Below are 25,573 nucleotides of genomic sequence, written 5' to 3' on the forward strand. Positions count from 1 at the left end.
TTAGGTATTTTCAGTTCCCTATTTTAGCCTCACCTCAAGCTTTGAATATCTAAATCTAAACTCATGAATTACCTGTCTTTATGCCTGCTCCTCACCAAAATTACATGCTTTCATATCTCCATTAGGAAAACCACATGTCATTTGTCTTGTCACACAGGCTCAAGACTTGGGAATAATTTTGATTACTCAGTTTCTTGTACTTTATAGTTTGAATCCACACCCAGGATGTCTTGATTATTTTATCTTTGGAAAAGTATCTCTGACCTGTCTCTACCTCTCCAGTTCCTCTCCACCATTCAAACACCAGCTCCTATGTGCTGATCCCTGATTTACTGAAATAGCATCAAGGCTGAATGTTAGTTTTGTGCTCTGCTTAAGATTCCACTAATCGTAAGACTCCTAAAGACATAAATGCAGCTTATCGATTATTAGTCCTCAACAATGTACCAGGCACTTAGGAGATACTCCAATGATTAATAAATTAAAGCACCTTTTATACTTAGACCACAATTCTCAAGCTTGATCTGGAGGTTATGAGAATTTTTTTGGAAGATCATGTGAGTAGGCTAGTCTGTGCATCTCAACAATGAATATTATATTTTAATTTTAGTTATTTTTAAGCTTCATCCAAGGACATGCTTAGAGAGGGGAAGCAAGAGAAATAGAGAGTGAGAGAAAAAACATTGATCTGAGAGAGAGAAACATCAATCTGTTACCAGCAACCTAGGTATGTGTCTTGATCAGGAATCAAACCGGCAACCTTTCATTGCACAGGATGATGCAAAACGAACTGAACCACTCTGGCCAGGCCATACTATATTTTTAAAACCAAGTCTATATCTGCTTTCTCCCATTAGTGTTCACTACTTGTGCATTTATTTTACCATCTGTTGGCACCAAAGACCTAGAGAAATTTCTGCTTACAAACATAAATATTGCCCAGCCAGCATGACTCAGTGGTTAAGCATCAACTTATGAACCAGGAAGTCACCATTCGATTCCTGGTCAGGATATATGCCCAGGTTACAGACTCCATCCCCAGTGTGGGGTGTGCAGGAGGCAGCTGATTGATGGTTCTCATCATTGATGTTTCCATCTCTCTCTCCCTCTCTCTTCCTCTCTGAAATCAATAAAAATATATTTTAAAAAAACATAAATATTGTTTCCATTAAAGAACAACACTTCCATTTTTTTTGGTGCTACCATAATTTATAGAAACACAATTTGAGAACCACTGTAAATTACAAAGAAATTATGAGCCATGCAGCGTTTTAGATATTACAGGGTAGAATAAGTTAATCCCTATCCCTAGGAGGGTTTCCCCCATTTTTCAGGAAAGACTACTTTGTATTTTCTGAAGCCCTGAAATCACTGTGTTTGTGGCTCAGAGACTTGATGGGCATAGGATGGGTGTGCCAGAGGCCTTCTTCCTTACGTCCTTGCTTTTCTCACTTGAACGCTCTCTCTCCGAGCTCCTGGTTGGGACCCTTAGCCTTCTACTACACTCGGGAGGGACGTACTGGCTGGTGCGGACATGGGAAACATCAGCATGACCTTTACAATTTTGTTTGACCATCTCTTTACCTTTCTCATTAGAAATAAATTGTTTGCACAGTTAGCAATGCCTGTGGACTGAAAGAACCCTGCATTCTTGAGACTATTTCAAAGTGAGGCTCGTGGGATTTCTAAATGTGCATCCTGACTTTTAGAAATCATTTAGAGGACATGTATGCTTTCTTCAGGCAGAACAACAACAACTGTAAATAATTATGTCCCCAAATAAGTCTTTTTATAAATGACTTAACACTGAGTAAATCTTTCATTCATTAAGATAGCAGGCTTTTTAATGTGGATAATGACTGTCATTTACTAAGGTTATTATATAATAGTCTGCAAACTGCTGCAGAAAAACTTGAATGTTATAAAATAGATGCCATTGGACCATAGCATTTGATGAATCATGAGTTGGAGTTGAGCATCTACCAGTTGTGGAGTTTTTTTATTTTTTTATTTTTAAACTAAAAAACAAAACCCAAACAAACAAAAAAAATCCCACAAAAACAATAGAGTAGATTTGCCTGTTTCAAGTTCTTTTTCTTCTATTGTTAACTCTGTAGTGGCAAAAGCCAGCTTCACCATATTACCCAGCAATTGCTATACCATTTATTGTGATAGCTGAGAGGCCAAAATTTCCAAAAGCTGTTTTCAGTGAACAAAATGTGTCATTTTTTTAACAACTGAGAAGAGTCCCTCTATGAAGATCTGCGGGAAGGACCTTCTGGGACAGGAAGGGTGAAGATTTGAACAGGGAACCAGCATTATGTGTTAAAGAAACAGAAGGCCAGAGAGGTTGGAGTATAGGGGACAAGGATGAGCATGATAGGAGGTGGAGCCAGGGAGGCTGGCAGGATTCAAACACTGTGATGTGTTGCAGACCATTATAAGGAGTCTGGAATTTTTTCTATGGGCAGTGGGGTACCACTGAAGGTTTCTAACGGGTATAGACAGATCTGTAGCCACCAGCTTTTAATGTGCCCTGTTGAAAGGTTTCTTTTAAATTGAAATAATTCTTCTTTGTATTTTATAGAATAGACCAGAGGGCTGCCATTTTACCAAAGGATGCTTTTGAAACTCAGCGGGACTTAAATGAGGTAGGTGCAATCGTTGGTTGCAGAAATATTAATTAGCCAATTATGAAAGCTATTACTGTTTTTCCTAGGCCTAGGAATTCTCTCTGATAAAAACTTTTAAGTATTTTTGCTCTTAAGCGAACTTGTTTCCTTTGTCCTTCTTTGGGTAATGTTATTCCTTGCTCTGGAGCAGACACATTTAAAATATTATTTGTAGGGCTGCTCACTATGTCTTGGACCTGAACCAAGTCCAGCAGTCATTTCATTATACTCTTTTCAACTTTGCTTCAGGATTGGATAGCCATGGCTGACAGTTACATTTGTAAAATTTTTCTCTTAATTTGATTTCATATCTCTCTTTATTCTAACAGCTTTTGCGGTCTCAAATATAATCATGCTTGCTATTTATCCATGGAACATGAGTTAGTGTGGTGCTTGCAACACAGCCTTAGTGTGTTTTGAGACAATGAAGCCATCTTTTCCAACCCAAATGGTTTCTCACCAAACTGGATATTGCAGTGTTAATAAGCTTGTTCTAGATTTTCTTTGAAATGTATAATTTAATTCTTCTGTTGGAAATCAATATAATAAAAGTGGGATCTCTGTTATGAATGCCTTGGCTTATGACATTGGTGTGTAATGCTGCCTAGTTGTTCTTGTCCTCATTGTATAATTAAGGAGCAGTGGGTGGTATATCTGATTAGGATCATAACAAAAATAATGAAAAGACTTGATGTTCAGATGCCAGGAAGAGAAATGATGGGCTTCAGGCAAATTTTTCATTTGTCATTTAAAGATGCATCTCTCTTCCCCTTCCAAAGAGGAAAAAAGTAATGGACTGACTTTAGGTGATATTTTTAAACTGTAGAACTTAGCTGAAATGAATAGCTAAAGGTAAACCAGCTGCCTGATTGAATCAAGTTAAATAAATTACTAAAGTTGTGGAAATCTCCTAAAGATAACAATACAGAACACTGCTTGTTATTTCTTTGTGCCCGGAGACAGCCTTCAAATTCCACAATCTCATTCATGGTAGCAAGAGTGGAAAAGAATTTAAGAATCTAAGAGAAAGAGGCAAGAATATGAATCAGTGAACACAGATTTTTGCCCCACTGTGAACAAGCAAAGTGCTGGTTGTAAAGAAATGATGCTTTGCTTTGACACAAATGACTAGAAAAATGAAGTGGTTGTAAGAGTCAACTTGTGATAGGTTCCCAATATTTGGGAGAAACTGGTTTATGAGCTGGAAACCCATGAGATTACTTGATAATTGCAAAAAGCTCTATTTGAAAATAGGCTTTTCTGTATTGCTTCACTATTATATTTGCAAATTACATGGTATGTGCCAGCTCATTACTCTGGCATTCCATGGGTACAAGAATGCTAAATGGAGACATGCAGCCAAAGGAGCAGTCAGTGCCATGTTTTAAATGTGCACTCTTGCATGGAAAAGGGGTGATGCTGATCCAGACAGATCGATAACAGTGAGTGTGTGCTCAGAGTGACTTCGTTCCAATCCGGGTAAATTGTGTGTGCAGGCCCTCATCCTTTCATGAAGTTTCTGTTGTGACTGAAATTTGGGGACAGGAGGAAACCTTAGAAAAGCTTGTGGAAGGCATCATGAGTGGGTCCAGACCATGTGTTCAGACTTATTGATGGAGACCTCCTATACAGTAGAAATATATTTAACTGCATCTTTCCCACCATTTCCCAAACTTACAGAAACCACTCTTTTATGAAAGAACCCCATAATGACATTTCTTTAGGCATCCGAGTCCTAAAGGATACAGGTGGGAAACATGCTTTAATATTTTTAATGGAAATAGAAAAGACATAGAAGTGTGTATACTGTAAGTCACAGCTGGATGAATTCTCACAAAGTATGTAACCAGTCCCTAGATCAAGACATAGAACATATTAGCATCCCAGACGGTCCTTTGTACTTTCTTCCATTCACTACTCTCCTATCAGGATAACTGCTCTTCCCACTGACATTGGTTTGTTTTGTTTATTTTTGAGCTTTTTAGAAACAGACTCTGTGTACTCTTTTGTGTCTGGTTTTATTTACTCAGTATTAAGTTTGTGAGAATTATAAGTGTTCGGCATGTACTTTTAGTTTTTATTCTCCTTGTTGTAACCCCTTGTATGGTTGTTTCCAATTTTTGACAGTTATGATCAGTTGTTACTGATCATAGTTATTTTTTTTTCATTAACTGTTTTTTGGTCTCCTTGCACAGCTGACTTTTAATAGAGTATTCCTTCCATCTCTAAATGGAAATGTAAGGTAGAATTATTTTTTGTTAGTTCTCTTCATTGTTCTCTTTATTTCTTTACTCCCACCCCCAGACTTCCATTTCTCTAAAAGAAACCCACCAGTTCCATATTTGCTCTCCTTCTCCACTCCAACTTGCAAGTCTAAAGCCAAAAGAGTTTCTTGAGCCTTTCATGAAGCATGGTCCCAAAATATTTTCCAGACCCTAAATAATAATGAATTGAAATCCTACATATGTGCCTTATATTTTCCCAAAATTTCACTCTATTTCACTTCTACCTTCTGAATAATAGGTAGAGCTCAGCTTAGTTTGGTTCCAGAGCTGGTATTTAACCCCAAGGTCTCCTATACCCACTAAGATTGATTCATGGTGTAGCATATCTACATATGAGCATCTGACTTTGTCTGTGTCCCCCATATTTTCCCAGTGAACTAAAAAACTCACTTCTTGTTTTTACTTGGCTTGTGTATAGATTTGATTTCTGCCAGTCTCATGTTTCTTCTGCTAGTCTCAAGCTCCCAGTTTTTGACCTTGGGTACCTTAATAGAACTTGTATCTCTATTTGATGAGTTTTGGTATCTTTGGGACTATGCTATAGGATTTGGTTTCTGAATAACTGCCATTGACCTGAGCTGTCAGATTCTGCCTCTGAGTTATCAGGAGATTTTATTTGTGGTGTTTCCTATATCCTGATTGAAAAATATTCTAGACTTGAGATCTGTCAATGTCTCACTAACCTTAATCCTTGGTTTTAGTTATTTCCCCAAGTCCATGTAATTGATAAGCATTCGATAGATCAAAAAGTTATTGAAGGAAAAAGTGAAAGAAAAACATTGTTTTCCCTTTCCACATCCTAATAGATCCCATTCCTAGTTTCAGTTCCAAATAAGAAAAATAACAGATGTATAAAGAAAATTAATGGGTCTTCCATATCCTGAGAAAACTTGCCCAAATACTTTTTTCTACTTCCCAGACTGCATTTCATAAAGCACCATTATCAGCTCCTTTAGTTTTTCATTTGTAAAATTGGGGCAGGTAGTTTTGAATTTCAGTTTGAACAGTTATTGAATCCCTCACCCCCATTTTCCCATTGCTTATAGAATTTAGTCATATGTTTCCATCAGGGATGGAATGAGGTGAGTTGCCCTAGGGTTACTCTGGGATAAGGCCTCCTCAAGGGCAGGCACTGAGGTCAGTTTTGGGGAGTGAATACTAAATAGTACTATAAAAGTGACACATGTGCTTGACATTCTTATCTTATGAGAGGAGGAGGGAGGGCTATGTGATCCTAGGTGAAGAATTGAAGCTGATTGAGGGCCTGAAACAGTAGAGTCCTCCTAAGAAACAGACTGAAACTTTGGATCAATTTGGACCTTCTGTCTAGTTCTGCCATTATACTTGCTCAACTCATGTCATCATCCTATAGAAGGAAATGGGCACCTTAAAAAAATGTCCATGACTTATGTGCTCAGGAAATATATTTTATTTTCTTAACTGATAGATATTTTGAAGGTATTCTGCACTTAACCTTTGTATAAAGAAAGTTTCTGCTGTGTGAATAAGAGTTTGTTTCCATTCACATTTTACCTGGAATTTTAACGATCCTAGAGGTAAGGTCAGCCACAAGGCAGCTGGCCCTAAAAGACAAATGTGGTTTTGGTTGCTCTTCTATGGATTTCTTCTTTCATTTCCTTTTGAGGCTTGCTGGCTATGAAACTGTCTTATGCTGACATAGACCAATCTACAGTTTATCCTCTTTAGGCCTAAGTTGTCAGTTTATAAATATATATTTAAAAGTTTGCAATGGCTTAATAAGTTTACCTAAGAGAGGTATGTCAAGAACAATGAAGCAGATACTCAACTTTGTAATGGGAAAATAAACAAAAGCTACACCAGTCTTTTGCTCAGAATAAGTCTAGCTCTAATGTGAGGATTTCAAAGTAGCTACGTGTTAAGGGGTAATTGAAGGAAATATTTTTTTTGTTTGTCTGTTTTTTTTGTGTGTGTGTGTGTGTGTGTGCCCCCAGAATCAAACTATGGAGATGTATGGTTCTCACTAACTAAGACTCTAAGTGGAATGATTAATCATTAGAACAGAGAAATCTAGAACTTTACCATAATTAAGAGGATAGAATAAGGTTACTTTCAGAGTTGAGAAGGAGAGAGAGAACAGATAGAGGTTGTTCTTAGAAGGTTTGAGATCCTGGAAGTTTATGTCAACCTGCTGAAATGGCCAGCCATAATTAAGTGGAAATGGTGTTATAATTGAAGGGACTTAGGAATTATGGGGCCAGATATTAGTATGTTTATCAGCCTGATGTTGAAGTAACTGAATATAGGAAGGGCCACTGATGGAAAGGAAGAAACCAACCTAAATGGAAGTCACTGCATCATATGCATCCAGGTCATGGAATAGGAGAAGAAGACATTGCCTTTTATAGGGGAGAAGAAATTGATGGACTTAGCAGTGAGAGTCAAAAGGGTAATGCTAACCCATTCTTCCCACCCTGCTACCACCTTTCTAATTCTGGGAGGTGGGGAGTAGGGAAAGGAAATGGTTGCTGAAGTTAGAGAAAATTCTAGTTCCATTGCTCCCTTAAGAGAAAAGTTGGCATAGAAACACCATTTTCCTTGGTAACCAGTTAAACCAACAAATGCTCAATAATGACCTAACATCAATAACAAGTTAAACATTTAATTTTTTTTATCATGGTTCTTATTCTATGAAGGGGACATCTGTTTTTATTTAGGTGACTATGAAAGAGATTATTTACCTAACATCAATATGAAAAATTTATTTTCCTTCACATGCTACTGTTACCCCTTATTTTTGAAATATGCTGGTCAAAATAGCTCAACATTAGCCTTAACATTAAAAATACCTTCCTCTTTAAAGTTTATGAAGAATCCTTTAAAATTTAATTTTATTTAAAGTAGACCAATTTACATATTTCTGGTGCCCCCTTTTGAGCCTATATGCATGTGTCTATGTGTGTCTCCATATGAAGGATTTGATTGTCTTTTTATAACCAGGCATGGTTTTAGCATATATTTTGGCATCAGGCCATATCACATTTCAAGGTGATACTTGCTGTTTGGTTCAAGAATGTGTTTCTCCCTAAAAAAAATTTTAATTTTTTTTTTTTTTTGGAGGGAAAAAAAAAAAGAAGGTCCAGCAAGAGCTTTTTTTTAGTCCTTTGATAGTCCTGAGTATGCTGAAAGGCATTGTTTTTATAGAGTAGGCAGCTGTATTTTTCTATTGAAATGCAAACCCAGGCTACATGGTTGGGCCTTAGTTTAGGATTGATTGAGGATTCTTTTTTTCCCTGCTTCAGGGATTTTTTTTTTCCCTTGTGACTGAAAGTGAAGTCACCCTGGCTTTAATAAATGACAGGATATTGTTGATTTACACAGCTGAAACGTTAGGATTGGAATAGGCTCCATGCATGGCTAGATCCAGGGATTAAAGATTTGTATAGATGCCATCTTGATTCTGCCTCCCTATATGGACTTTATCTTTAGGTCAACCTCTCTCTAGGGACACATTATTCTTACAGTTGGTAATTCCAGTGTGTATTAGTTTTCTATCACTGTGTAACAAATTACCAAAAAAGTTTAGAAGCTACAAACACCCATTTATCAGTTCACAGTAATATAGGTCATAAACTTGGGCAGACTCCATTGCAGTCTTTGTTCAAGGTCTCACAAGACTGAAATTAAGGCATTGGCTGCAATGGACTGTTATCTGGAGGTTTGGGAGAAGAATCCATGTCCAAGCCCATTCAGGTTGTTGCCTGAATGTATTTCCTTGAAGTTGTAGGAGTGTGATCCCCATTTCCTTGTTGGTCATCAGCTGGAGGCATCTCTCAGCTTCTAGGTTGCCCATATTCTTCCTCACATGGATCCTTTCGCCTTTGGGCCAGCAACACTAAATCCTTCAGTGCGCTGAATCTCTCAGATGATGTCTAGTTTCCAACAACTGGAAGGAACTCTCTGCTTTTAAAGGGTTTACCTGATTGGGTCAGGCCCACCCAACTTATCTCTGTATCCTTGGTCAATTGAGTTAAAACTTCAATTATATTTGCAAAATCCCTTCATGGCAGCACCTACTAATGTTTGATTGAATACCTGGGTATAGGTATCTTGGGGAATATCTTTAGGATTCTGCCTACTCTATAGTGGAAGTCCTTCTTTTTAAGCTTTGAAAAGTTCCATAGGTAAGTCTCATTTTCCTGGCTTGGGGAATGTAGCCCTTTTTTGACCCAGTCACCATGACCTTGGGGTTTGGCTAGATTGGCTAGACATAGACCACACTTCCCATTTTGGTTCTGGGAGTGCTGTTATCAGAAGGTGGATGAGTGAATGCTGGGCTGCATAATACTGGTCTCTGGAAACAAAATATCCAAGGTAATTTTCCTGTCTGCTGGACCACTGTAGGATGCCATTTGGCATTTTTTCTGGTGTGGTTTTCTGAGCTGAGATAATGTCACCTTACTTCCCTACTACTATTTCTTACTCAGCTGGAAGCTGAAATGGTGTCCTATGACTCATTTAGTTTAAGCCAAGTTTTCTTGTCACTGTTTGTGAGGACATCCCTTGGCCAATATGGTGATGGTGTGAACCCTAGTTTTAATTTCCAATTGAATGAACTGCACAGCAAAGAAACTCTGAGCTGTTTCCAGGCCTGGTTTATTCTGGCCCATCATTCAGAGGCAACTATCCAGTCTGGCTTCTTGTTTCCAGGGGAGTCAGGTCTGTAGACCTCATTGTCCAGGGAATCCTTAGAGTGGTATTGGCAGAAAAGGCGCAAGCCATGTCAGCAGCTGCCCATATTTTTCCTTGTCTGAGAATTAACTTGGAGAAACTTGAGAGGTGTTGGGCTGGACAGAGAAGTTGTGGCAAGACTTAACCAACGCTGACCCACCTGTGTTTGCCTTTGCCTACTAGCCTTCCCCGAGTCCCACACTCCACTGTAGCTTTGTCCTGTTGGCCTCTGCTCTTTCTTATATGGCATCTCATTTCTTTTCCTTGTCTCTCACTCTGTCATTTAATCTTCTTCACCCTATTCTTTTAATCTTCTTCACACTACTAATTTCCTGCCCCCCTCATGGGAGGCTGGAAGCAGCTGTATCTAGTTCAGTGGCTCCCAGGAGTCAGCCTGTGTTGTAGTTAAAGGAGAAAAGAACCATGTAGTGAGTTTTCCATGAAGCTAATGTCTACTAAAAATTCTTTAATTTAGAGAATGTTCTTTAAAATGTCATTGTGTAATTAAATGGTTTTTTTTTTGTTTTGTTTATTTTCCCACATGTTGTCACTTGGCAAAATAGGAAGCTGACAGCTTATGTAATATACTAGAGGCCCGATGCACGAAGATTCGTGCAAGAGTGGACCTTCCTTTCCCTGGCTGCCGGCACTGCCTTCACTCCTGCCAGAGCCGCCTTCCCACCTTCCCACGCTGCCCAGAGGCCCAGAGCGGCTGGGGCGGTGTAGAACGCCTGCGTCGCGATGTGTGTGTCCCACCCTGCCCCCCCCGCCTGGCACCTGCATAAGCAAATTAATTACCATCTTTGTTGGGTTAATTTGCATACTCACTCTTGCTTGGCTGGTGGGCATCGCGAAGGTACGGTCAATTCGCAGATTTCTCTTTTATTAGTGTAGATTAGAGGCCCAGTGCACAAAATTCGTACACTTGCCGGGGGGGGGAGGGCACCTCAGTCTGGCCTGTGCCCTCTGGCAGTCTGGCCCTTGGGGGATGTACACCTACCAGCTTAGGCCTGCATCCCCTTAGCACTGCCATGGGAGCAGGAGAGGCTCCTGCCACCACCGTTGCACTCGCCAGCCATGAGCCCAGCTTCTGGCTGAGTGGCGCTCCCCCTGTGGGAGTGCACTGACCACCAGGGGGCAGATCCTGCATTGAGTGGGATCGGGTCGAAACTAACTGACTCTCTGACATCCCCCAAGGGGTCCCGGATTGTGAGGGGGCGCAGGCCAGGCCGAGGGACTCCACCAGTGCACGATTGGGGCCAGAGAGGGTCGCGGAAGTTTGGCCAGCTGAGGAGGGACCGTGGGAGGGCTCCAGGGCATGCCCGGCCTATCTCATTCAGCCCTGACCGGCCGGACCCCAGCAGCAAGCTAACCTACTGGTCAGAGCATCTGCCCCCTGGTGGTTAGTGCACATGATAGCGAGCGGTTTAGTGGCCTTAGCATATCATTAGCATATTATGCTTTGATTGGTTGAGTGGACAACTGCACACTTAGCATTTTAGGCTTTTATTATATAGGATTCTGCACCCCCAACCCCTGCCAGCTTTTAAAAAATATTTCTGCCAGTCATAAGACCAAAATTTTGCCTGAAAACTGATTTTTAAAATATTTTTTCTTTCAACATTATTTACTGAGAAGCAACTGTGTATACAACTCCAGGTTTGGTGCTGGGGTGGGGTGTGTGGGGACTGCAATAGAAGAATTAAATTTATCATCCTGCTTTTCAGGGATTTATAGTGAGTGACACACATTAGCTCACATCCCAGAGCCTGGCCTTGCTCGTGTTGGTATCTCTTACCCTTTTCAGGACACTATTGGTTTTCTTAGAGCTGTAACACTCAGATTTTAAGGCAAGCAAAAGCTTAATTTTCTTTCAAACAAAAATACTAGTATTTGAGAGAATGGCTAATGCTTTCCAGTGTGACCTGCCATCTTTAGAGGCATAGGTTGGTACTTTATTTCATTTTCCAGTGGGATAGTTATTAATTTCTAATATCCATTCAATTTTAGAACTTACAGTAGTCTCATGAGAGAAAAAAAGGGCCTATAGGCCAGCATACTTGGATGGTTTTCCCCAAATCAATACAAAATGAGCCAATGGTAGAGTTGGGATTAAAAGCCCCAGTGGACCCTCTAATGTACCAACATTTTATTAAATGTAGTTTTCAAGCAGAATAATAGGGCTAAAAAAATTGGAACTTAAGTAGCTACAAATAATAATTATATACGCTACAACACAGACTAGATTAGTGCACTTAGCCTGTAGGATATAATTGATGTTCTGGAAAAAAATGGTTTGTTAGGGGTTTGTCCATCTTAATACCTATGCTTTTGGATAGTATAAGTACTAAAACTGCAAAGAGAAACAATTAAAGCCCATTCTATGAGTTGAATGGGACACATTCTACTCTTAGAAAATCAAGGTCTTCTCTAGAAACAGTCCTGAATTAAATATTTTTTAGTTCACAAAACTATTATTTTCTCTCAAACATCCTGCTTTTGTTGTTTATTTAATAAAGCGAACTGACTGAGGATATCACGATGAAGTCGAGCTAAGCATAGGAATCCCCCTTCCCAGGTTGAAATAATTTGGTTTTGGTTATAGTGTGTGGTGGTATTGCTTTTGTGTAAGTGCTGCTAGCACTACATTAGGACTTGGGTCTTCTTGTCAACAGAGGCTACTTGAAGTGATAGCTGGTTCTTTTACATTGAGTTTCTCCTTTGGGTATTACAGAACCATCCCACACAGAGGAAACTGGCATGGGCTGAGCCAGGTATGTCATCCTTCAGTTAGAATTGACTGCAAAGCATGCTGGGACATATGCAACTCCAGCGCCTAAGGAGAGATTGAGGCAGGAGGCAAATGAGGATGTCAGAGAGCTGAGGGTCAGGGAAAAGCTATTTGTGCTGCAAGGCCAAGGGTGAACCTGAGGAGGGGTGGTGAAGGATTGAAGAAAAGACAGATAAGAGAATACAGCTGGGGCTCATCTCTCATGACTGGATGAGGACACAAAAACCCAGCCTTCAAGTCAATGCTTTATAGTCTGACTATAGGCCTGGTGCATGACATTCATACATTGGGGGGTGTGGGGGTCCCTCAGCCCGACCTGCACCCTCTCCAATCTGGGAGCCCTCAGGGGAGCCCTCCCCAATCTGGGAGTTTCTCTCTGTTTTTGTAATCATAAGAGCGAATTGTCTGAGACCCCAACTCAGTTTGGTTTGTTGCTCACAGAATAATAGAGGCATTTTTTTTTTTCTTTGCTGCATTGGAGATTTCCTGGAAGTTTTAGGATATCTTCCCTTTAATTTTTCCTAGACACTCTGATTTTACTTATGTCTCTCACCTTTGCTTTACCCCCATCCTCCACCACAACAGTAACTTGCTCCAGGCTCACTTTGCTCTAGTGTCTAGGAGATCCGTCTGCCACCAAAATTATGATTCCCAACATTCCTGGTGCTCCCTGAGCTCTGGGCTTCTGCTCCAGGTCCTGGGGCTGCTACCAAAACTACTATTCCCAGAAATCCTGGTGCTCCCCATGATCTTCGTTTTCCCTTCCTGCTCTGTCTCTGTCCCATGGCCTCCCACTCTGCCAAGTCCTCCAAGCCGCCAGCTCTCCCTCTCTGCTCTCTGTCTGGCGGCTTAGGGAGCCAATTTCCCCAAGCCTCTCCACTCTCACCAGCTCTCCCACTTTGCTCTCCGCCCTGCACCTGTGTATGCAAATTAACCCTAACTTTTTATTGGGTTAATTTGCATACGCCTGATTGGCTGGTGAGCATAGTGGAGGGACGGTCAATTTACATGTTTCTCTTTTATTATATAGGATTAAAACAAGGGTAGATTAACATGTATACAAATGTTATTTTTTCACAACACTTGCTGCATCTCCCTCAGCCCATTAACTACTTAGGAAGGAATTAGGGATGGCTAAAAGGTCAGGCTTAATTATGCTAGGAGAGCTCTGACCTCCAGGTTGGGACTTGTTTGTGGCCCTGCCACAGGTCAGCCCTAGGCTAGACCCTAGAGCAGGGGTGGGCAAACTTTTTGACTCGAGGGCCACAATGGGTTCTTAAACTGGACCAGAGGGCCGGAACAAAAGCATGGATGGAGTGTTTGTGTGAACTAATATAAATTCAAAGTAAACATCATTACATAAAAGGGTACGGTCTTTTTTTTTTTAGTGTTATTCATTTCAAACAGGCCGGATCTGGCCCGCGGGCCGTAGTTTGCCCACGGCTGCCCTAGAGCCACTCTCTCACTATTGTCCCTGGGAAAGGTGGAGCTAAGCAGTCAAGCAAGGCAATATTTCAAGTGGGTCAAGGCCCTAGGGATTAGCAAAATATTTCTCAAAAGTGCAGACCTTGGACTTCCTGCACCTAAATGACCCTGCCCCAAACCATAGAATCCAAGTTTCTGGGGTGATACCTGGCTGGGAGTGCACATCTTTAACAAACTCCCCAGTGATTTATAAGTGTTTTTAAATTCCCAAACCACGGCAGCAGGGGTCTTGAATTTGGATATTCAGAAGAGCCTCCCAAGTACTGTACTGCCTAAAGGGTCCAGGAAAACAAACTGATACACAGTGGCAGTCTCTTTATTGGTTGCCTCCTGTCCTACTCATTGTGCTGGGTCCAGCAGTGCACAATGGAGGCATGGTTCCAGCCCTTCTGGAACTGGAAAGAGCCAATAAACAAGTAGGCAAATAAAAGTGATGTATTATAGTGAACATTAGGAAGGAAATAAACAAGGCAGCAACAAAGAAATTGGGGGCCCTGTTTAGATAAGGTAATCAGAACTGGCTCTAGAATTTGATGGAAATTTGACTGTGAAGTAATGACAGCTGAATTGGTCTTGGGGAGGTTGGAGCAGGGAGGAGGTTGAAAGGAAGAGTGTGTGTGTGTGTGTGTGTGTGTGTGTGTGTGTGTGTGTGTGTGTTAGGGGAATATGCACAAAAACATAAAAACTCGGGGAAGAAAAGTGGTAAATAGACGTGGAGATATTCAGAGACCACGTTGTCTTCCCAAATTTGAGCAGATTCCCAATTTGAGTTTGCTTCCTATCACCATAGAGAATCTGTATACAGTTCTTGGATAGATAAAGGGATGGGAGAGGGCCACTAACCTCTTCATAGAAATGAGAAGTTGACCCTGCTCTGCAACTGGTGAATTGCAGACCAGGGCACCCGAAAATAGCATTTAACCATCAGCCTGTGTGGGTGTTCTCCATTTCAACCCAATTAAAGCGGGACCTGGTAATTGTAGAGGAGAGAAAATGAGTGGAGTATTTTCTAAAACAAGCAGCATATTTTCCATTATGTAAAAGGGAAAAAGTAGCTTTTAGAAAACCACAACTAGGTTATATGGACTGCTCTCTGGCTTCTTTCGTAACCAGATGGGAGCGTTGGGGAAGCAGAGATACTTGTTGCTCTTTAGACTAGGATCCATCAACCTTTGCTCAATTTCCCTGCAGATCCTAGAAACCCATTCAGAGAGACATTGCCACTAAATCTGGAAAAGCAGTAGCAGGGTGGCCCCCAGGGATGGGCTGGCGATAGCCTCACAGGGAGTGGAGGTCCTAGGAAGAGAAGGGCTACAATGAGGTAGCATTAGGACCACAGGGATTTACTGCCCTTTGTTTTTCTGTAGGGGGAAACCATATTCGTGCATGAAAAGTAGCTAAGTCAGGCATGATCTTGGAGCTGCTTTACTCGCCTTTCCCTGGGTTTATTGTTTCTTTCCTGCATAGCCTTATGACACTAATAACTTGCTTTTCATTTGATTCATTTTCCTGTATATTAACTGTCTCCCCACTAGACTGTAAGTCCCACAGGGAAGGGGCTGACATAAGTTTCATACTCCACAGCCTAGTGCAGCTCTCTGTATTTTGGAAGCTGCCAGAGCCAGGGAGCGGTGTACTGGTATGACATCTGCAGGGGGCATGGCCCTTGCCTGCATGGTACACACTACCCATGGGCCTTCTCACCGGTGGCTCTTTGTGGTTCAGCTCTGGTGGCATGACTTCCTCACCCACTAGCAGGACATGTATGTGACAGTGGCATGGATTGCTCATAGGTAAAGGCCCCCGTCCTGGGATATCCCTTTATGACCCCATCCCACACAGAGTGTTCGAGTCCCCACCCTCTGTGTGCTGAGAAACATCAGGTTGTTCTTAGGCCATAGGTCATAGGTGTGGTGAAGGAGATCATCAGTAACAGGTGCTCTGCAGAGTTTCTTTCATTCTGCCATCCTGTCCTCACTTTATCACAGTTAATGTTTAGCCTTCTATGTGGAGTCTTGTCCCTCGAGACCCTCATCTTCTCTCTCCTGTTCTAGTTAACTTTTTTTCCCCTTCCCCATTCTTTTAAGCTTACTCCTATTTAGTATCTCAGAGGAATAAACCAGCTAGGTAAACATCTCCTTTGAAGCTTAGAGTCTCATTTCTGCTTCCATATGAGTACAGGGGGTGGGGGTGGGGGAGGAAGATGGGTGAGAACAGCCCATTACTACTTTTAGCCATCATGGGGTCTCCACATTATTTCTCACTCTCTGTGGGAGTTTAGAATCTTCTGAATGTGAGCTGCCATACTGCTATGCCGTGAATTACTTGCTGTTTGTATTGCATGAATAGTTGGTTCAGTTCCACAAACACTGCCTAAGCATTGATTCCGTGCCAGATCTTCAGGATAGGTGCACATCTGTCTTTCTCTGCTTTAAAGCTGGAAGGATATTTAGAAGTCACCTAGTCTTGGCTCCTTACTAGACAGATGCAGAAAATGAGGCCCTGGGAGGTAAAGGGATGAGTCAAGGCCTTAGAGTTGGAGCAGAGTTTGGCTCTGCCCAGCACTTCTGGGGTTTGGAGATATGTATAATAACCACCGTGTCCAGTCCTTGAGAGTTTGCCACACGCTGGTGTTGTGCAAAGTGTTCTCCATGCTTGCCCTCATTTAATTCTTAGAGCAGGTGCTGTTGTCACTATTGTTATTACATCTTTTTACAGATGAAGAAATAAGGCTTAGAATAACCAAGGTGTTTGCCCACAGTCAGATGCATAGTATGTAGGAGAACTGACAGGGCCTCTGGCTCTGTGTGAAGGTCATGTCCTCGTCTGCTTTGTATACAGGAGCAACTGGAGCTTATGAGAGGTGGCTCAGTTGGCTCAGTTTGTTCCACATCCTCCTTCTGGTTGTAGGGAGGGACTGGCCTTTTTCCTTTCTTTCTTCCCTTCTTTCTTTCATATATATATATACACACACACACCATTTTAACTTTTTAAAATATGATTTTATTGATTTCAGAGAGAGAAAGGGAGAGAAAGATATAAACATCAATAATGAGAGAGAATCATCTATTGGCTGCCTCCTGCATGCCCCCTGCTAGGGATCCAGCCCACAACTTGGGCATGTGCTCCAACTGGGAATCGAACTATGACCTGGTTCATAGGTTGATGCTCAACTACTGAGCCATACCCATCAGGCCCATTTTAACCATATAGTTCAGTGGTCTTAAGTAATTCACCTTGTATACCCATCACCACTATCTATCTCCAGAATTTTATTCATCTTTCCAATCTGAAACTGTATGCTACCTCCTCATTGTGTCCTAATATGGTCTTTCTTCTGTGCCTGTGCTTTCCTGGTGTGTGTGTGTGTCTCTCTCTCTCTCCCTCCCTCTCTCTCTCTCCTCCCCCCCAAACGCTCCAACAAGAACCCCAGTCATATTGAACCCTTAGGACCTCATTTTACCTTATTTCCCTCTTTAAAGGCCCCATCTACAAATGCAGTCACTTGGGGGTTAGAGCTTCAGCATATGAACTTAGGAGAGACATAACTCAGTCTATAATATATCTCTTGGCTATTGTGAATAATGTTGCTATAAATAGGGGTGTACACATGTCTGTTTGAGTCTCTGCTTTTAATACTTTTTGGGTATATAGCCAGCAGTGGAATCGCTGGATCATGTAATAATTCTATTTTTAATTTTTTGAGGAACCACTATACTGTGTGGTTTTTTGTTTTTTTTTCTGTACCAGCTACACCATTTTACATTCTCAGGGCATTATTTCTTAATTTTCTGAATAGTTTTGCTCTGTTTTTATAGGTCACTCTGATATCCAAGGTCCTCCAGTAGGGAGCTAGCTAGCCTGGAACTTATTTTGTTTTGTTTTTTGCCTCCCAGATGTTTGGTTACTAAATCTTTCCAGAAACTTGGTGCCCTTGCCCCTGCTGTATGTCCTGTCAGCAACCTTGGGCTCCTGCTCCCATACTTAGCTGCTGGGAAAACATCCCAGAAAGGAGGGGGAAGCAGTGAAAAATGGCCTGGTCTCAGTTAGATGCTTCATCCGAGCTGTGGGCCTTCAGGCAGCAGCCCCTGAGCACAGAGGGGGGTTTGTGCCAGGTCTCGCCCCATCTCTGAGCAGGCAGAGAGGGGACCCTGAGCTTGCTTAGGCACCTGCCACCTTCAAAATGGCCAAGAGACATTAGATTTAAGATGTTCCTCAGTAAGCAGCTTTAACACTGCTGTAGGTTCATATTGACTCACAGTAATAGAAGGAATTGGGGTATGTGTGTGGGGGAAGTGGGTGTTGTATGGAGGGAGGGCTTGGGGGTGTGAAGAGAGATTGGGGGTAGGTCTTTATGTGGTGCAAAATATGAGGGTGTGTTTGGGGGGAAAGGATGTGTGTGTGAAATAGGGTGTGAGAGTGGAGGTTAGGGATGAGGGTGTGTGGTAGGTAGTGTGTATGTGTGTGGAATAGGGGATAGAAGGGATGACTGTGAGAAGGAATGAGTATGTATATGGAGTGGATGTGAGGTATTTGGGGGTTAGAATATTTGTGTTGAGTAGGCAAATGGAGGTAAAGGTATGTATAGGCTGGGGATGGGTATGTGTAGGAATAGGGTATGGAGGTGAGGCAGATGTGAGGGTGTGTGGGGAATAGGATATGTGGATGGTGGGGTGCGAGTCAGAGTGTGTGTGTGTGTGTGTGTGTGTGTGTGTGTGTGTGTGTTGGGGGGTCATAGTAAAGAAAGGACCAGTGGCTCCACTCCAGGTAGCTGCTCCTGCCAGGAGCCTGGTGGGTGGAGGAGCTGTTGAGGCCTGCAGAGCTTCCCAGCTGCGGGGGAGTAGTGCCTTGCTAGGGACTCAGGCGTGACTCACTTTCACCTGGTTGGAATTAATTTGCTGGGCATCTGCATCATGGCAGGATATGTGCGTCAGTCTGTATGACTTTGTTCTTTTTAAGAACCATGGGAGAGCTTGTGCTGGGAGCTATGAAAGATAAATTGCTTCTCCTTGGCCCACACTAAGTGACTAAGATAATTTTCCTCACTCCACCTATTCTGTTCTTGATCAAAGGCCACTGCAAACATTCCATGTGAGAGAAGTAACTTCAGAAAACACGCACACACACTCACAAGCACACGACTCCCACATACAAATGTAGATAAGGGAGCCCCAAAGCAGCTCCCAGATGCCAGGTGGCCTCTGCAGCAGTAACTCTTTGTGCACTGCGGTCTGCTGCAGTCTGCAGTGTAGGGATGCTGGCTTTTGTGAATGGTAGCCTGGGAGGGGCCAATGTCATCTGCTCCTGATGTCAGCACAATGAATGAAACACTTGCAGAACATAAAGCCTCCAGCACCCGGGAAGCAGACACCTTCTCAGATTGGCTCTCTGGCTGCAGCGTCTCTTGCTGACGAAATCACTAGTCCCATGTGTCCCTGATAACCCACGTACGTTAGGTTTTAAATGAGGCAGAAACTGAGGCTGCATGAGGACTAATGCACAGCTGATCCTGGCACAACCACCTCATCCTGAAGCAGCTGTGCCCACAACCCTCGTCCTGGCACCCTCTGGAAAAAGCTGTTTGCAAGAGCTGCAGACCCACTGTTGTGTGTTAGCCATCTACTTAGCTAGCCCGATGTTCTGCTTTTGCTGGCAGAATTCCTTGCTGAAGCTCCAAGCCCTCGAAACTGATCTGTGCTCTGCATTTTTGACAAACCAGGAAGAAGCTGTTCAGGTGCATGGAGTCAAGGACCCAGCCCCAGCGTCCACCCAGAGTGTGCCTGCTGAAGGGGCAGATGCTGCAGGTAAGAGGCTGGGCGGGGGGAGGTCCTCATTTGTACTCTCAGGATAGTTTAGCTTCGCTGCTTCATCCTAAACCCCTGTGGGAAAGGGTGTCTGGTGCAACATGAAAGCTGAAGAGGTGCTTGAGTTACCCCCAGGGGAGCTGAGAGGGAGCAAGAGGAATTAAGATGTGCGCTGACATAGAACCTTCTCTTCAGCTAGGGGCCAAGAGCCAGACTTACATAAATGGGGGGGGGGTGGTGTCAGGGAAAAAGCACCCATCACAACTTCTAGACTTCATTTTCATATGTGGTATCCTGTGGCAAACAAGTCCTTATTTTGTATTGCTGGACTTAGATAATCTTGCTTGTAACTCCTGAGTTTTGAGACTCATGACATTTTTGAGGTGTTGAGGGATGGGGTATTTCAACATTGCTGCTTCCTTTCTTCTATATTGCTCGTAAGATGGTCCGTCAATACAGGGAGAGTGGAGGAGAGTGATACACTCATTCTGATCCCATATTGTCTTGTTCTGTCTCATTTCTTTAGCATTAATTTCTGTGTTGAGAAGTCTCAACATTGGATCTTATTTGTCTGTTAGTTCCTCTAGTTTTAATCTAGGGGATGGCAGGGTGGCTAACAAGCAGGAGACAAATTAATACTCCCAGGAAGATGTAGGAGAGAAACACTAACTTATATGAGTAGAAATGAGAGCACAAATGGGTCAGGTTTGCAGACTGGTGTCTGGATCGATGGTAGAAGTAGGTGAGCTTGCTTCATGAGATGACCCCTATCTCCAAGAATTGAAGGGAGAGATTTACAAAGTGATCTATTTTAGAACCATTACTGATAATACAGTCAAGACATTACTGTTTAAAACAGGCCCACGTGGTATAAACAGGCAAAATACTCTTCTCCAGTTTTGGAATGTTTATTAGTAACAGTGGTTAATAGCTATTGATTGGTAGCTACTATTATTACTGAAGATTTTTCTATGATCCAGGCACTGGTCTGAGCATTTTATATCTATTATGTTAAATTCTTAAACTGACCCATGAAATAAAACTATTCAGTACAATAAGGACACTGAGGCCTAGGATAATCCTGCTAGCAAGTAGTGTTTTCCCCACGATGCAGGTGGTCAGCTGGCTGTCCTTGTTGCCTAGTGAGGCTCCCCTGCTCTGTTGGCCATTGTGTTTGGATAAGATGCAAATAAAATTGGGCAGGAGCCAGTGTCAATCCAGTCAGGGATTTTATTCAGATTGTTAGACAATGCCCTTCTTCTTTCACCAACCCCAACAATCAGCATTCAAAACTGTAGAGAAGAATCAAGCCAAATACAGATTAACTTTTGAGTTACCTGATGATGTTTTGTATTGTACACAAGTGTCTGGGAAAGAGTATTTAATAAGATACGGATATATGTATTTTTAATTTTTATTGTTGAGAGTATTATGGATGCCCCCTTCCCTCCATTATATGTATATTTTTAATCATGAGTTTTGTATGTGTATAGGTGTGTTATTTTTTCAAAAGTTCAAGAATACTAGTAGTTTTGCATTTTCTCATTCTAGATGAACTGGATTTTGAACAAGCTTATTAGCACTCCTTGTCAAAGGGGAATACATACTGAATTTACATCAGAATTGCTCATACAAAGGACCTGTCAATATATTCCATGTTAAGTGTCAAATTGCAGAAACGGGCAGAAGGCTCCTCACAGATGAGGCTTGTGGGTTGGATGTTGGATTTTCCAAAATGTAGGTTAATCTGAGAAATCTGAGTCCTTCTAAGAGAGTCTATGAAAAAAATTTCCCCTCTCCCTCTCTCCCTCTCTCCCTCTCTCCCTCTCTCCCTCTCTCCCTCTCTCCCTCTCTCCCTCTCTCCCTCTCTCCCTCTCTCCCTCTCTCCCTCTCTCCCTCTCTCCCTCTCTCCCTCTCCCCCTCTCCCCCTCTCCCCCTCTCCCCCTCTCTCCCTCTCCCCCTCTCTCCTTCTCTCCCTCTCTCCCTCTCCCCCTCTCTCCCTCTCTCCCTCTCTCCCTCTCCCCCTCTCTCTCTCCCCCTCCTTCCCTCCTTCCCTCCTTCCCTCTCTCCCTCCTTCCCTCTCTCCATGTGCAGTGGGCAGCAGCAGCTCTTGCATGGGTTTTTCAAAGATCAGACCCATCCTGATGTTTCTAATCTTTGTTAAGCTTATGCATAAGGAGTCTCCATGAACTAAAATGACTGCATGGAAGTTGACGTGGGGAAAGTGAAGAAACTCCATCCCCTGTATTGGACCTTGCAATACTTTGACACATTGTTTTTCTCTAATTTTAAAGTAAAGCCCTTTGATATAAAATGAGTGACAGGTGTTTGGAAGAGACTTTCAAGTTATGGGGTGGTTTGGTCTTCTTAGGTTTCCAAGACACACAGGAAGGCCATACATTTTATAATCCTTTTTTCAAAAGGAAAAAAATTTTTCCCGTAGTAGATCAGTTCTTAATTTGGGGCCTGTGAATGGATATCTGGAGTGATCTTTGAAACTTTAGTTGTTTGTATGTGTATATAAATTCCCGATTGAGAGTGTGATTGCATAAAATTAGCACAGATGGCCATAAGTCTATAAAAGATTATAGTCACTTAAAATTTTATCTAAAAGTCTAGCATCTAGCCCTGAGATTTACATGCATATGAATATTCAAGTAATAATTGTTAATATCAATAATTAGTGACAGAGACAAAATCCAAGTGATATTTACAGGAATACCTTGCTATAAATATACTATTAATTAACCATTAAAAACAAACATTCATAAATATAAATTGATGTTACTTAAGTAGATTTCAAACTTACTTTAGAATTAATTAGGGCATGATTTAAGTAAAACTTAACCTTTGAAGTAGGCATCTGAAATGATGGTCTGAGCAAAGTATAGTAGTCTCTATATCTTGAGATCAAAATATTGACTTTTAATAGGATTTATAGCTTGCAAAGGTCAGTCCCCCTTAGTAAATTATCTGAAATGCTCCCTGTTCTAGAAATCCAACTAAACACAACACTTGCAGTCAGAGCACAGTCCTGGCAGCCTTGGGAGGCACTGGGTTCTGGATAGTGTTCCTGAACCTTCCTGCACATCATGATGACCAGGAGGTTTTTCAAACAGGGGTCCTCAGTCCTCATCCCTGATAGGCTTGGACTCTTTACAGTTCATAAACTTACTCCCTAATATTGGGAACCACTATTCAAGTGACAGTATTTTGAATTTTGAGAGAGAAGGGCAGGTTCTCTCAGGGTTTCTTTGCCTCTGCCTCACCTCAGTGTCATCCATGTCATCAACGGGAAGAGGCTTACAGACCACAGGACATATAACTTAGGGTCTGTGACCAGTCAGCTTAGTCCATTTATATCAGGAGGAGAAAGGTGTTTAGGCACCCAAGTCTGCAGGCCAGAAATTGATGGGATGGGGACCTGGACAAAGGATGGGGACAGACACAGATTTGAGGGTTGTAGAGGCCCTTAAAGAAAAGTGATAGGGAACCAGCTACAAGGCATCTTTGGAACTGTCCACAGTGTAACCAAAAGTCTTCTTTGTCCAGGACTTTTTTTTTTTTTTTTGCACTAAAAGTTCTACGGGCTGGGAAATCCTCAGTCCCAGGCAATCCAGGACAGCTAGCCACCCCACTTGTAGGTTGCAAATCACATACAACATTTGGGCTCAAAATTCCTCTAACGGAATGAACAGCCTCTTACAGCTGAAGCAAATGTTTCCTCTGTGGCATTAGCAAGCATCTATTCTGATGTAAATGAAAAATGGAATGAGGATTGTCTTTTTAAGTATGCATGAGGACTGTTTGATGTTTCACATGACTAAGCAGAGTAACCCCAGTTCTGTCTGACCACAGGTGACTGATGGCACAGATTTTATAGCAAAAGCTATCACAAGTTAACTGAAGACTTATTACTAGAAATAGAAGTACCTAATTAATTTTTATTATAAAATTTTAATTTTTCAAGTGGAACTTTCCATTTGGGCAGGAGCCTTGTTGTTGATGCTGATCATTAGAGAACCACTGACGTAGTCTATCAATTTAGACTCTATAATTATTCCCATAAAGGATCCTGCCGGGTCCATAGGTGTCTTGCTAATGTTGAAGCTGAGGCGGAACAGAGTCAAAGAGGCCCTTCTCTTTCACATTTTAAGACACTGTCCACTTGACCAGAACTTCCCAATTACTTGGAAGTACTTATTAAACTTACAAATGTCTGAGCTCACCCTCTTACACTAAAAAAATTAAAATATAAAGATGAGGTTTGAAGAGCTCCCCTGGTGAATCTTCGGTGCAGGAAGATTCAGGAGCACTTTCTAGAACATGGTGGTCCTCTAAGGATGCTGTGAATGTGCTCTAGCTGCAGGTGCCGTTTATAATTGGATTTCTGGAGCAGGGGAGCATCTCGGGCATCCCAGTAGGTGAGGCTGATCATCCCCATAGTTTGATGTTTTATTGGGTCTGGCAGCAGCCTCAGACAGTCTTTGAAAGTCAGTAAGAGTGGTCTCTATTACTTCAACCTCAGAAGTGCACAGAATTCCAAGTATCTTTGAGAAGCTTTATTCATTGTGGGCGTGTGTGTGTGTGTGTGTGTGTGTGTGTGTGAGAGAGAGAGAGAGAGAGAGAGAGAGAGAGAGAGAGAGAGAGAGAGAGAGAGAGAGAGGAGAGAGAGAGAGATTTCTAAATCTTCCTTGAGCCTTTTTATACTTTAAACTAGGGGCCCGGTGCACGAAATTCGTGCACTGGGTGTGTGTGGGGGGGAGTGTCCCTCAGCCCAGCCTGCCCCCTCTCACATACTGGGAGCCCTCAGGCGTTGACCCCCATCACCCTCCAATCGCAGGATCGGCCCCTTGCCCAGGCCTGATGCCTCTGGCCTAGGCGTCCGGCCCGGGCAGCGGGGACCCACAGCTGCAGCGGCCCCACGATCGTGGGCTCCGCTTTAGGCCCAGGCAAGGGACCCCTAGCTCCCAGGACTGCCAGCTTCGACTGTGCCCAGCTCCCATCGCTGGCTCCACCCCTACTTCCTGCTATCACTGGCCAGGGCGGAAAAGGCACCTGATTCTCTGATCATGGCTGGGGGGCAGGGCAAAGGCGGCCCCAGGGCCGCCTTTGCCCTGCCCCCCAGCTCTTAGCTCCCCCCTGGGTTTCCGATTACTGTCAGTGGCAGGGGGCTTCTTCCTGCTTTCCCTTTTGCCTCCCTGCATTGTGCCTACATATGCAAATTAACTGCCATCTTGTTAGCAGTTAACTGCCAATCTTAGTTGGCAGTTAATTTGCATATAGCCCTGATTAGCCAATGAAAAGGGTAGCTCGTACGCCAATTACCATTTTTCTCTTTTATTAGTGTTGATATGTACTACTGATTGCTTTAACTAAAATACGGCTTGCACTGTGGAAACTAGTCTTTCATCTTTATGTCTTAAATTGGTTTCTTTAAAAGCAGTGGTTTTCAAAACATTGACCAGTGCTGATTTCCCCCCAATATTCTCGGGGATGTTTGACAATCTGTAGATACACTTTTGGTGTCACAGTAGGAGGGTGAGTGCTATTGGCATCTAGTGGGCAGAGGTCAGGTATGCTACTGAACATCCTACAAGGCACAGGACCCCTCACCACCCCCACTGCTCCAGCAGAGAACTATCTGGTCTAAAATCTCAACAGTTTCAAGGCCTAGAAACTACTTTAAAAGATTTTAAATTAATAACATCAGCATTAGCTAAAAATTCTATGAGGTAGGTGCCATTATTATCCCCAGATGCACGATGAGCAAGTAAACTTGAAGAGTTAATGCAACTTGCTGGTCCCACAGCTGCTGAGTTGTGG

At 42.5% G+C, this 25,573-nt stretch overlaps 1 protein-coding gene across 4 annotated transcripts in view; it reads left to right on the plus strand.

Moving 5' to 3' along the window:
• The window catches only part of FAM13C (family with sequence similarity 13 member C), a 128,198-nt gene that overhangs the window by 69,689 nt on the left and 32,936 nt on the right, over positions 1–25,573 (plus strand). For all 4 annotated transcript variants that reach the window (XM_059662666.1, XM_059662667.1, XM_059662665.1 and 1 more), the window contains 2 exons: positions 2,588–2,651; positions 19,663–19,747. In XM_059662666.1, coding sequence (XP_059518649.1) covers positions 2,588–2,651; positions 19,663–19,747 — 149 coding nt within the window. The remainder of the gene's footprint in view (positions 1–2,587; positions 2,652–19,662; positions 19,748–25,573) is intronic.

This window comes from Myotis daubentonii, chromosome 13, assembly GCF_963259705.1.
Source record: "Myotis daubentonii chromosome 13, mMyoDau2.1, whole genome shotgun sequence".
In the NCBI taxonomy this organism is placed as follows: domain Eukaryota; kingdom Metazoa; phylum Chordata; class Mammalia; order Chiroptera; family Vespertilionidae; genus Myotis; species Myotis daubentonii.